The sequence below is a fragment of the Salarias fasciatus genome, chromosome 6 (assembly GCF_902148845.1).
Source record: "Salarias fasciatus chromosome 6, fSalaFa1.1, whole genome shotgun sequence".
In the NCBI taxonomy this organism is placed as follows: domain Eukaryota; kingdom Metazoa; phylum Chordata; class Actinopteri; order Blenniiformes; family Blenniidae; genus Salarias; species Salarias fasciatus.
This window is the reverse complement of record NC_043750.1, coordinates 29,545,078-29,557,979: the sequence shown is the minus strand read 5'-3', so window position 1 is coordinate 29,557,979 and position 12,902 is coordinate 29,545,078. Positions and strand designations below refer to the sequence as shown.

General features: G+C 43.5%; 2 protein-coding genes across 2 annotated transcripts; both read right to left on the bottom strand.

Moving 5' to 3' along the window:
- Positions 1-371: 371 nt before the first annotated feature.
- Positions 372-1,505, bottom strand: LOC115391137 (nucleoredoxin-like protein 1). Its single transcript, XM_030095248.1, has 3 exons — positions 1,270-1,505; positions 859-948; positions 372-735 (listed from the first exon to the last, which is right to left on the bottom strand). The coding sequence occupies exons 1-3, from the start codon at positions 1,503-1,505 to the stop codon at positions 372-374; spliced, it is 690 nt and encodes a 229-aa protein (XP_029951108.1).
- A 1,799-nt stretch (positions 1,506-3,304) lies between these two features.
- Positions 3,305-9,116, bottom strand: LOC115389810 (nucleoredoxin-like protein 1). The gene is made up of 5 exons (XM_030093383.1): positions 8,902-9,116; positions 4,195-4,463; positions 4,031-4,120; positions 3,590-3,939; positions 3,305-3,450 (listed from the first exon to the last, which is right to left on the bottom strand). The coding sequence occupies exons 2-5, from the start codon at positions 4,428-4,430 to the stop codon at positions 3,305-3,307; spliced, it is 822 nt and encodes a 273-aa protein (XP_029949243.1). The 5' UTR covers positions 4,431-4,463; positions 8,902-9,116.
- Between the last annotated feature and the right edge of the window lie 3,786 nt (positions 9,117-12,902).

The following is a 12,902-nucleotide window of genomic DNA, read 5'->3' as shown; positions in this document are numbered from 1 at the left end:
ACTGTGTACTTGGCAGCTTTCAAAGACATTGAATGACATTAAAGAAAGCAGGTTCAAAGCCAAGGTATTCACTGAGTTTTCTCTTGGTAGGTTTTGTTTGCTCGTTGGCACATCGGGGCCTGAGTACTGAGCGGCGCTGTAAAAACACAGCCTTACCGCTCATTCTGAATTTTCAAAAGCAGTCATAATAACATCAGCTTATCATTTCTACCTTTCTTAAATCAGTTTTAACTGCATTCAGTTTGGCCAGATGCAGCAGTGACTCTTCCTCCAAAGCCCTGTAAGCTCTTCATTATTATGACCCTCATTTTGGGGGAAGTTACCATCATTTTGGGGAAAATTCAGCCTATTTCTCCTGCTCTCGTTCTCCGTCACCATGGTGACCCTCCTCCATCCCTGTCATCCCTTGCATCACCTGCCTCCCCACCCTCATCTCCACCCCCACCCCACCCTCTTCCTCTCTTGTTCTTCTTCTTGTTCTTCTTCTTCTCGTCCTCCACCTTGTACTTCATTCTCCTCACGGGGTCGCTGAAGCTGCGCATGGACTTCTCCTCAAAGTCCTCGGTGATCATGAAGTTCCTGTCGATGAGCTCCGCCGCCTCCTGCCAGTTGCGGTAGCAGCCAGGGCCGAGGCGGACGATCTCCTCCACTGCATTAGGGACGAGGACGGAGCTGTCCGGACGCAGCACCACCACCGTGGGCAGCTCCTCCACATTAAACATGGCCTCCAGCTCCCTGTGGACACACACCACACATACACACCAGCACGCACTAATGGATCCGTACAGCTAGGTATATTTACATGGCCATCACCCACCAGCAGGTTGCACACCCAGCTGGCCGGACAGTCCCACCCACCTCCTGTAGGGGTCCTCATAGGCCAGGAACAGGCTCTTCTTTGGTAGTTCTTTCAGGAAGTCCTCTTGCTGTTCCTCTGATTGGTCCATGCTAAAGATTAATGAATAATAATAAGATCAATACATAGTGAACTAAAACATGCAAATACTACAAAATCTAGGACTAGAAATGTATTATTTCTTAGGGGTTACATCCTATCCCCTCCAATAGGAATAACAGCTATATTACATTGTTAAAAATCAATGTTATGCAGGTTTCATGCTCACAGAAAAGCAGCACAGTCAAAGATTTAATTTTAGATTGTGGCTTGGATGGAGTTAAGATCTTAACACTCTGGGAATACACCTTGGTAGATATTTGCACATATATATATATAGTAATAGCGCTTTAATGTGTGTCTCTATGTTGTACCTGATGTAGAGGAGAACCAGCTGCGCAGAGCGGTCCACGTAGAATTCATCTGTCAACCGTTTGAAGAAGTCAGAGAGCGTGGGAGCAAACTGCTGGCAGGTCTCACATGCAGCAGATGCAAAGAAGAGCATGAGGATCCGGTTCTGCAGACGCATGAGGATCTCACGCTCCGTGTCCAGCTCATCCTGGTCTTTGTTGTTCTTCACCAGCACCCGGTCGATGAATAGGTCCACCATAATGAGAGCTTAGAACGCTGCATTGTGGAGGGAAAACAACTGTTCTGTGTACTTTAAAGTGAGGAAAGCCTTTCTAGGCAAAACGTAATAACTAAGAGTCAAACAAGAAGAGACATATAGAAGCCATGACAAATTTAAAACACTTCTTCCAAAAGTGTTGACATTTTACAACTTCATCTGATTGATTTGATGGCTTTACCTTACATCTTCCCCCTCGGTCATACTCACACAAACCTATGCAAGCAATCACATACGTATAAGCTTCTGTGCTGTTAAATCGGATAATCTTCACAGCTGCTTACCTCTAACAAATATTATCTCCCCTCGAGGCAGCAAATCCAGAACGAGGACAGCCTTCAAAATCTAGTTTGGGATTTTTCTCTTTCAACTCTTCCTTGATCACACGTGAATCAGTTCCCAGTCTGTCAGTTTGTGTCACATTCATTCATTGTGTCTTTCACCTTGGTGGCAGCGGCGGCTCACTCCCTTCCCTTTTGTGTCTCCACACTCCACCTCCCCTCCTCCGTCTGGGAGGGGAGGGATTGAAAGACAAGGTGACAGAGGGACAAGGAACATGAAGTGCTCACACTGATTGTGTGTATGTGAAAGCAGTGACTGAATAATCATGTCTGTCAGAATAAAGAGCGTGGAAATTACTGAATGAGAGACGTGCTTAAAAGAATAAAAAAGACCTTAATGAAGTGAGCCACTGTGAGACCTTTATTATTCTGTAACTAATGGAAGAGCAGAACCACAGGGAACGTCTGGATAGTGATAGTTTGATTTGCCCGACTGGGAACAGCATATGCCCATGAAACTGCGGCAATGACAGACTCAGTTTGTGTTAGAAGAATAGAGTTTTTATTCTTTTTTCCCCGAGATCAGCACAACCCACGTCCGCCTATTAGGTAACAAAATAAAAATCGGATACGACACAACACAGTTAACAAAAATGAGCAAAAGAATGCTCAGGAATGAATGACACAAACACGGTGTTTGACAACTGGAATGTTAATTTGAAGTACCAGGCGCCAGCGCCAAATACAACTGAAAGGTGACATAATGAATAGCATTTTAATCACTCTGGAAGCAATCCGGGGTCTAAAATCTCCACAAACATCTCAAGTGGAGGCCAACAGTCGTTCCTTTTCACACTGCAGACGTTAGCCTCCATTAGGAGTTTGGTTTCTCATTAATTTGAGTTCATTCTCTCTCAGTGCACCTTTGATTTTCATCTTAACCAACCATGAAGAAAAAATAATAATATCTGAGCCATTACCTGCAGAGAGCTGGAGTTTCTTCACCAGCTATAACCTTGTTTGTTTGCCGTTCGGGCCAGGAACATGCAGTCTGTTGATTATTGACTGCACTTTGGACTGCGCAGTACGTTTCTGAAAACAGCTGCCAGATGCTGTAGAAATGAAGTTTATGAAAGTTGAATTGTGTTTCCAGGGAATAAAATATCTGAACTATTAGAACATGAAAAAAGTCATAGAGAAAAAAAAAAACACGGCAGAGCTGCATGTGTTGATGCATGTGACTCCTTTATACAACAGTTTATTTCACAGTTTATATAAGGATGTTGATTAGAACCTTAGACTTGATTCTGAGTTTTAGGACTAATAAAGAGTCTGAAACTGGCATAGCGCTGGAGTTATGTCTTGTATTTCGTCTTGTCCAGTGTCCAACGACATATATCCATATCCTGTTAATTTATTCTGATGTTATGATGAAGCCAGTGTCACGTATCGGTCTCGCTGTCTGGGCTCGTCGTTCATGGTCCGGTGTTCATGTCATGCTCACTTTCTCAGCGTGACGTCTGGCTTCTTGCTGCATGTCTGCGGCGTGTTGGACGTCTGCCCTGTCCACGTCCTCCGCCCGCCTCTCGACAGGTGTACTTGTTGCTTGATGACTCCTTGGATGCAGTTATAGAGACAACAATACACTGCACAGTGAAAACGATTACCACCAACTGTGACAATAGTCACCAAACGGATGAACATTAGTAATACTTGCCATAGCTTTCATAAACGTGTTTTTTTCTATTGTACTTCCTCCTCATCTTCTCCTCCATGTAACTTTACCCCCCTCTTTTCTCTTTGAATCCCAGGCTTCATCCTTGCCTCCCTCCTCTTCATTCTCACCCTTCCCCTTCCCCCACATGTTCCACCACCTCTTCTTCCTCTTGTCGTCCTCTGTTTTGTACTTGAGCCTCCTCACGGGGTCGGTGGCAGTACGCATATTAAGGTTGTCAAACTCCTCGTTGAGCATGAAGCTCCTCTCAATGAGCTCCGCCGATTCTTGCCAGTTTCGGAAACAGTCACAGCCGAAGCGGAAGATGTCCTGCACGGCGTTTGAGGAGAGCACTGAGCCGTCAGGGCGCAGGACCACGACCGTCGGTACTTCCTTTACCTTAAACATGGTCTGCAGTTCTCTTAAAATTAGAAAAAGACACGTATTAGCATGAAAACCCCACTCCGTTTGGGTGAAATGTCAAAGTCTATTTGCTTCTATCATTCACCTACTTTCTGTATGGATCCTCAAAAGGCAGAAACAAGACTCGTTTGTGCAGTTCTTTGAGGAGTTTCTCCTGCTGCTCCTCTGATTGGTCCAAGCTGAAGACAGAATAAGGAAGTCACGTAACTGACAAAGTGGCAGATCAGACGATTCCCGTGAAAACGACACAGACCTGATGTAGATGAGCGCCAGCAGTTTGGGGTATTCAATGTACGCCGGATCTTTCAGTCTTTTAAAGAAGTCGTTCAGCGCAGGAAGGAACTCCTGGCATTTCTGACTCTCCGCACATGCAAAGAACAGCATGAGGATGCGGTTCTCCAGGATCCCGGTGATCTCCCGCTCCGTGTTGAGTTCATCCTGGTCCCAGTTGTTTTCCACCAGAACCCGGTCGAGGAACAGGTCCACCATGACGACAGGCGGGAGTGACGAAGGATAACGGCCCTGTGCAAAGAGCGGATGGTCACATACAGGATCAAGCGCACGTGTGCTAAAACATCCATGTGTGATCTTTAAGATGGCCATTGCAGTTTATTGCCCGCATTCATCGTGGCATTTCGTACACTGCTGTATTTTCAGCACACCCCCAGGAGTTGACCTTTACAGTAGCTGTATTTTTATATATTTCCCAGTATGTCTTTCAGCAGCACCGAGAGAATGAACCTGAGGTGGCTGCATATAGCGACTATCTCTACATTTGTCAGGGAACAAAAATACCACCAGCAGCTCAGTGGGATCTTTTTTAATGATCCAGATAGTGAAAAGGTGCACCGTGTCTGTTTCACATTGTCTTTATTAGTCCCCAAATCCTTGATTTTATGACTCACAGTTGGTAACAATACATATTTATGTCAAATCAAAGCAAACTAAAATTAATCCTCCTCGAAATCCTGTGTACAGCTTGTGTACTTGTTATGTTTACTTGAGAGACATTGCCAGAAGTCTTGTAATGTCTGTTAATCTTTGGATCGCAGTTACAAAATCCGGATAGCTTTCCCTGCTCGCAACATATCCAGGGTTCCTATTATTATCTCAAAACTTGACATTTTTTCCATTAATTGGGCTGCATGGTGTTGCCGTGGCCACACTGTCCCGGTTTGAGCCGGCTGAGAGCCTTTCTGCACTGAGTTTTCCTGTTTGCTTCCTGGGACCATTAGAGTTTTTCCATGTTCTCCAGTTTGCTCACGGGTCGATTGCTGACTCTAAATTGTCCTGAGGTGTGAATGTTACTGCGTGTGACTGGCTGCTCTGGTGTGTTTGTCCTGTGATGGACAAACAATCTGCACAGGATGTACCATGACGAGGAGGGTCCTTGTGTGTGTGTGTCTGTGTGTGTGTGTCTGTCTCTCTCTCCGTGTTCATCTATTTAGCTAGGGTTCTGACGTACCCTGTGTTTCACATTTTTCATGCTGGTTCAAGCTTGGTCCTTAATAATGAACTGATTTATTTAAAAAAAAGAATAAAGTGACATGCAACACTAGAGTTGTTACAAACATTCAACCAAAACGGTCTCCTGACCAAACCTGAATGTAACAGAAAACTGTTGTATCAGCATGGTTGACATGTGACAGCATGTCTTCAAGGCCTTCGAAGCTTCTTACACACAAACACCAGATGAGTTGAAATGCCACTGATTTGCTGTTTAACACTTTTAGACCCAACATAGTGAAAGGAGCTCAAATATTCTTGTTTATCTTGGACAAAATAGTTTATTTACATGAGGGAAAAAACTGAATTTACCATTAAACCGACTAAGCTGCTGAGTCATTGTTGCAAATAAACAACAGATAGAGATTCCTATCTATTCATACCCACAATGTCAACAGATCAGCCATGACAGATCAACACCGATCAAGTCTTCATTGTAGCAACTTGGTGGGATATGCAATATGAAGATAAACTTATAGGTGCAGATGGGACAGAGCATCTTCAAAACTGCAGCTCCTGTGCGGTGTTCCCACTCTGCAGTGGTTGGTATTAATCAAAAGTGGCTCATGGAAGCAAAAGTGATGAACCAGGGACAGGTTCAAGGACAGCCAAGGCTCGCTGATGCATGTGGGGAGAGAGGTCCAATCCAACAGTCCAGCTACTGGAGCCTGGACTGCAGCACAAGTTACTGGATCTGATAGAAAGGGGGGGAAATGGGGAAACTATACAATATTTTGGCTGATTATTGTATGGTGGATGCATGATTCCCACACACTGAAGTAAATTGAATTTTCAGTTCAATGTATATCAGACCTGTTCGTCAACAACAGCCTGCCAGAGATGTCAGTCCTTACCACCAAACTGTTCCAAATTGTCTGTAGTAAATGTCTGGTTTTGCACCACAAAAAAAGCAAAAGGTTAAAATGTAAAGGTTACTATGGCACTATTCTACTGGTTCAGCCCGCTCAGTGTGAAACTGGGCTGTATAGGTGGCCCCCTGTAGCAGAGCCAGAGTGGGGGCAAGGGGGCGGTCGCCCCAGGGCCCACAAGGTCATAGGGCCCCGTTTCATGTGATGTGTTCACATTTACTCGTAAATAAATTATTATAATAAAATGTGCAGTGTGTGCCAGAAGGTATACGCATATGATTGTGGGCTCCAATTTGCCAATTCTTACATTACGACTGTCCATGAATGCATCAGAGCTGTAAGCCAGCACTGATTGGCTGTGCGGCATGAATGAGTTTTTTCTTTTGCACTTGATCTGAACTCTTTGGAAGGAAGTTAAACAGTATGCTAAACACTATGCTAGCCGCTAGCGGTACTACCCAAAACCTAACATTGGAGCCACTGGTGAGTCAGTGAAACCTTCAAAAATATTATCTTTATCAGAATGCTGTGGTCTTAAACACCTGGGTATTTGAATGTGCCTTGTGTTGCTCTCAACTACAAGAGACCGCCAAGTCTATTTTTTTTCTAATATACGTGAATTCCAGAAGATAGAGATAGCTGTGTCTATATCTATCTGAATAGATTGTGTAATTTTAGACCAACTGTGTTCATTTTGTATTTGAGCTGGATCAAAGATGGTCCAGATGTAGCCCGTGACTTTTTATCTGAGTTTTCAGCACCATGGACAGCAGACGCTCTGAGATTGACAGCTGTCAGGCTGCATTTGTCTGTGTGTGTGTGTTTGTGACTTTATTCTGCTTTCTGAGACATATAGGTTTGCTTGGCTCAATAAAAGTGAGCATTAGCGTGTTGTTTGATGGTAGGATGAGGTATTGTTTGAATGGTAAAATTACTGTCATAAGGGCCCGCCTCTGGTGGTTCCTAAACTAAAATGTGTTCGATGTCCCTGATTTATACAGCACCACTTCCATGATGACCGTCTCATGGCACTTTTTAAAGAGAGACTCAACATGAGCAAGCAGAGGCGCTGGTGGAAAGGAAGAGAAGAATCCTACAGAAGCAGATTCAGAGGTGGAGGGTTTCTGCTCTTCTGGTTGGGATTAGATAATAAGACCGAAACTGAGAGCAACTACCTAACTGATTGGCAACTTTTTTTTAATGGAGCAACTACAGAAATTCAGCTTCACCTGCAGAAGCATGTCTGAGTGAAATGGTGAAGTTGTAGTCGGGGTTTAGGACCGTGTTGCAGATTATTATTTGACCTTGCATTCATGAACTGGTTTCCCTTGTGGTTCCTTCTTCCCTGTCTGGTTCTAGCTTTAGTTTGCATCTTGTCATGTTGTCCCGTCCTTCAATGCTCAGTGAGTTTCCAGTCCTGATTCATGTGTCCTTCCTCTCCTGTTGTTTCTGGTGTCTGGTCGCTCCGTCCTCCCAGCGTCTCTCCTTGATTACACTCCTTGATTGTTGTCAGCTCTGTCTTGTTTACTCTCTCCATGTGTCTGGATATATCAGCCTCACTTTGTGCTTGGGTCCTTTGTTCATTTGTCTGTTTATTCTTGTTTTTTTTTTTTTTTTTTTTTTTTTAGTCCTGATCTGTTTCTGTTTTCCTACCGTTGTCTTCCTGCTTAACTTCAGTTTTTTTTTCTTTCTTGTGATTTTGATAGATTATTTTTTTTTGTATGGTTCCTTATTCTGGTGTATTTATCGCCGTTTTTTTGCAGATGTCTGTGGTCATAATGCTCTGGTGAATCACAGTAATTCAATTTGTATGCTTTCTGTATTGAGGGGTCATGCTGCTGGAGCCGGTCCCAGCTGACTCTGAGTGAAGGCGGTACACACTCTGGACAGGCTGTCAGCCCCTCAGACGGAGAGCCCGACCAACACACACTATTCACACTTGACTGACTGATGTGGTTTTGTTTATAATCCCTCTGTTGAGTCTCGTGTTCACAGCAGTGGACAAAAGGAATCATATCAAAATACAACACAAGGGCTCAGCTCAGAGCTGTTTTACGAGGGCGCGTTTTTTTTTTTTCTTTTTTCTAAGGACCAGACTTATGGTTCAAAACAAAACCAGCACATAAGTGATAAATTACAGATACAGAAATAAAGTTCAGGCTTAAAAGCTGAGAAATGTGCTTTATCTGTCACGGCCAGCCTGTATTTCTGCCACAGCAGTCGCTGCAGGCTGTGAATTGACAGCGATAACCTCACAAATTAGATTTGGCTCTCTGGCTCTGAGCAGTGCCAGATCTATTTGAGACTACAATTCTGGACTGAAAGTTGGAAGGCTGATCTAGGAGAAACACCTTTGAAATTGACCAGTGATGGACCCTTACCTGGAAAAAAAAAAGGGGATTTACTGTGCGGACTTAGACATGTCAGCGCTTAAATCCCACATTTGGAAAAGTTATGTAGCATCCATATGCTTCACTTTTCGAATGTGATCGATCGGCCCTGATGTACACTGGCAACACTGCCATGTTTTGTTAGCGGCTAATTTAATAGGCCATCAATCTCAATTCACAAGCAATTCACCTCACCTTGAAACTCGACTCCCACAAGAAAAGAAGTATATCCAAAGTTTCTGTCCTCTTTCAAGCCATTCTTTTCTTGATTTGATTTGTTTTCTTTCTTCTTTTAAATCCTGTGAAGTTTGTTATTTTAGTGACACCTCGCACAGCCTCCTCACCCCCCTCTCTCTCTCTCTCTGTAATTTGTTCTCCCTGCTCTCTGTGGTCTTCAGAGGGAGATTACAGATAGCTGGAGGTGTGGCAGTGCTGTAATTGAGGGGCAGAGGTTGTCCCTATATGTGTGTGTGTGTGTGTGTGTGTGTGTGTGTGTGTGTGTGTGTGCATGGCAGGACCTAAAACTGCAGCTCAACAGTAGAAATCTTATTACTTAAAGAGACGGAGGGAGGGAGGGAGGAAAGGAAGGATGAAGAAACAGGGCAAATTGGATTGGGGAGAGAGGACAGGCTTGTACAGCAGGTCAAGTGGTGGAGGAAAAGACAGAGAGAGAGAGAGAGAGAGAGAGAGAGAGAGAGAGAGACGGAGACACAAAGAAGAGACAGACAGGTGTTACACAAACAGCAAATGGAGCCGTTTAACCTGCTTCAACCTTCGCTTCACAGCCAGCAGCGCGAGCCGGAGCCTCAAATCCCTCAATGACCCCTCAAATCTTGATTCTTTTGCATCGAGCTGCCGCAGCAGCCAAGAGGCACGGCTTCAAGGAATTTAACCAGAGTTAATAGTTTTAGCCTGGTTCTGGTGAACTCTGAGGTCCGTGCAGGAAAGTGCCCGCTAGCATGGAGAAGCACTTGCAGAAAATCGTGGGATTAATCTCAGAGAGAGGGGTGAGGTAAATATAGAGGTGGGAGCGAGGGAGAGAGATCTAATAGGATTAGTCTGAGTCACACAGACATGCGTCACTGCACGCCATTGCACGGACACACACTGCAGACACACGCATGAGAATACACATAAACATACTTCGGACATGTGAGGAAACATGCGGCACATGCCAAAGCTTCCCTGCCAGCCGAGCAGCACGGAGGGGAGGGGGGTGGGGGGGGGGGGGGGGGGGCAACGTGAGTCGGGCTGCGGATCCGGCGACAGATTGCCATTAAATTAGTAAAAATTGTGTTTATCTCTGGATGGATTTTGATGATTCTGGCAACCAATCAGCTTTTCATCTTGAACTAATGAGTGGTTAAAATGAGCAAATTTTTTCACATTTGAAAGCCTGCAAACAGAGAAGCACGGATGCTACTGTCTGAGGAATCATGCAGCACCATTAAAAATAAATAAATCTCTGTCATTGAAATGAAGCGGCCTCTTTTTAAAGGACCGATGCACAGGATTTATACGACGGTGGGCAGCGGGATGCAATAAATCATCAGGGATGGGAGAGGATCAGAACTGGATTTATGATATCTGTACTCCGCTCAACTGTTTCCTTTCACTCATAACATTTTCTCCTAAAATTCCAGCATTTTTACTTCAAAGCGTCTTCATTATTTCACTTTTTTCGCTCATGAAGATAGGGTCGTGCTTTTTGCATTATATCCCAAGATTAGGGCTGATACGAATCTAAATGGAGGAGAGGGAAAAACCTGAACAGTGGTATTTTTTTATGCATTCATCAGAGGATTTCATGCACAGCAGAGGTGGAGCAGATGGAAAAATGCCATAAAGATGTAACGAGATGGAGCAGATCCTTATCTGGGAGACTTGACCAGAAAGAAAAGCCATTTATTGAATGTGAGGCCTGTGACAAGGAGGACTGGTAGCTGCACGGCTGAAAGGGAGCCAGCAACAATGGGAGCACATTCAGAGCTGAAAGAAATTCTTCATCCATGGCCTTATTTGAGAGAAATGTCTGAAATTGTCACCTTGACCAGCAGGGAAAAAAAAGGACCAAAAAAAAAAAACAGGTGCTGGAAATGTCCTTCAACGGACTTCTTTTGACTTTTATACTTTTAAAAACATAGTGGTTATATTTCCGTGTTTTCTACAGGATATTATTTTGTCTTATTTTTTTATTTTTTTTTATTTTTTACTTTTGCAGTGTTTGTACTTCTACTTGTGTGAAGAATGTGTGCAATTGTGCGACCTCTGACCCTCACTTTCCTCTCACAAGACTTCTCTGCTTGTTCTGAGTTATTCGAAGGAAGTCTTTCAACATCGTAGACCGTGTGGAAAAGAACATTTTTCCTCATGGCAAATATAAAGAAACATTATTTTCAGAGCAAAGCAGCCAAACAAAAACAAATTTACAAACTTGTGTTTCATTTGGTGTTTATTCCTCTAAACTGATCAAAATAATTATTGGTAGACAGACTTGTCACCCTTATTATGCTAAAACTGTCATCCAATAATTAAATATAATTGTTATGAAGACAGAACACGTTTTTCATTTTTAATAAATGTTTTTATTTGTTTCCGTCAGGTAGGGCACTCACAGTTTATTTCAATTTGTGAAATGAAATGTTGATTCTTTCCAGGTGAGCTCGGGTGGACACATCAGCGTTTCTTCACTTAGCAGTGATTAAAAGAGAAAAAAAAAATATCAAGAGGTTGTTTCATTGAGAAGGCAAAGCGATTAAGCCGTTCTTCAGATATCACCAGCAGAACAGTAATGAAACAGCTTATTTGCCGGAGGGCGTGCAAAAAGATGAAGCATGAGGCTGCATGACTGATGGAGGATGTGTGATGATCTAAGTGGGCTGAAGGGTCATAAAAAGGCAGGAAATGTCCACTTTCAGCTGTCGTCTCCTGCATATTCTCAAAGTAATTAAAGCAGGCCAAATGGACTTTGATGGGGTCAGGTCTTCACAACCTGACTCAACTGCTATGAGATTTTCAACCACAGAGTTCAACGTTTCGGGTAATCTCTTGAAAAAGACTTCAAACTGTTTTGACCCTGGAATCCTCCATACCTGGGCTGTCAAAAGCATTTCAGTTCAGGGGCCACAGCGCAGCCTCATGTTGAGTGGGTTGGACTGGTTAAATAGTGCCGTAATAACTTTTAAATTGAAACTTAAAGTTAACTTTAATGAAACCTTCTGGTGCAAAATACAGTGAAATGTCAAAAATCTACTAAAACATGCTGAATCATGCATTTTTTTGACAAACTCACCCTGACAGCATGGCGCTGAGGCTAATGCTAGTTTGCTAACAAGGCAGTAAGTGACTTTAATGGTCCACTGCTCTAAGGAAATTAGCCCCCCCCCCCCCCAAAAAAAAAAAAAAGTGTTTGCTTTGACATTTTCCCCATGTGCTCGGTGGATTAGCCCGATTAGTTTTGGCCCACGGGCCTTCTGGTTGAAGACCCTATTTAAACTGTGCTGATCTTTGGATCCTCTTACCAACGCCACCAACACAGCACAAAGTTCTGCATGAGCCACACCCTTTCCTGCTCCCTACATCTCTAAAAAACTTGTGAAGACTGAAAACTTTTTAGGAATTTTTGCAATCATTTATTCATTTGACCCTTTTCAGCCAGAAGGTTCCATTAGGATTGAAAAACTCTTTTACAGGGAAGACCTTGTGAAACGGGTGTAGCGTCCTGATATTTTCTCCACTATCAGCTCGCAAATGAAGCAACACGGCAGCAGGACATTTTTCCGCTGCAAGTTGATTGGAAAGAAGCCACCTTGTCGTCAGTCTAAAGTGGTTTTAATGTCACTGCATGGAATGAAAACATCTTTATTCAGTCAAAATAGAAAAGAAACATTTCATGCATTAAAATGTGTTTTAGTGAGAGAAGGTAATTACTGCATGTCAAGGCCAGCAGGCCTGCGTAGCCAGAATCACTTTTAATCTTTTGAGGCAATAATTATGAAACCGCGAAGCATCCGACACAACATCTGTGTGCTTTACAGGTCAATACTGAATGGGGGATAACATATAAACACACCGAACGAGGGGAAAGTAATGACGGTCTGCAGGAGCCCAAACTGACCACTATGCACTTAAAGAGTCGGAACATATCAGCAGGCGCTAATTAAAAGAAATCTCCACTGGATTGTGGGACATTCATG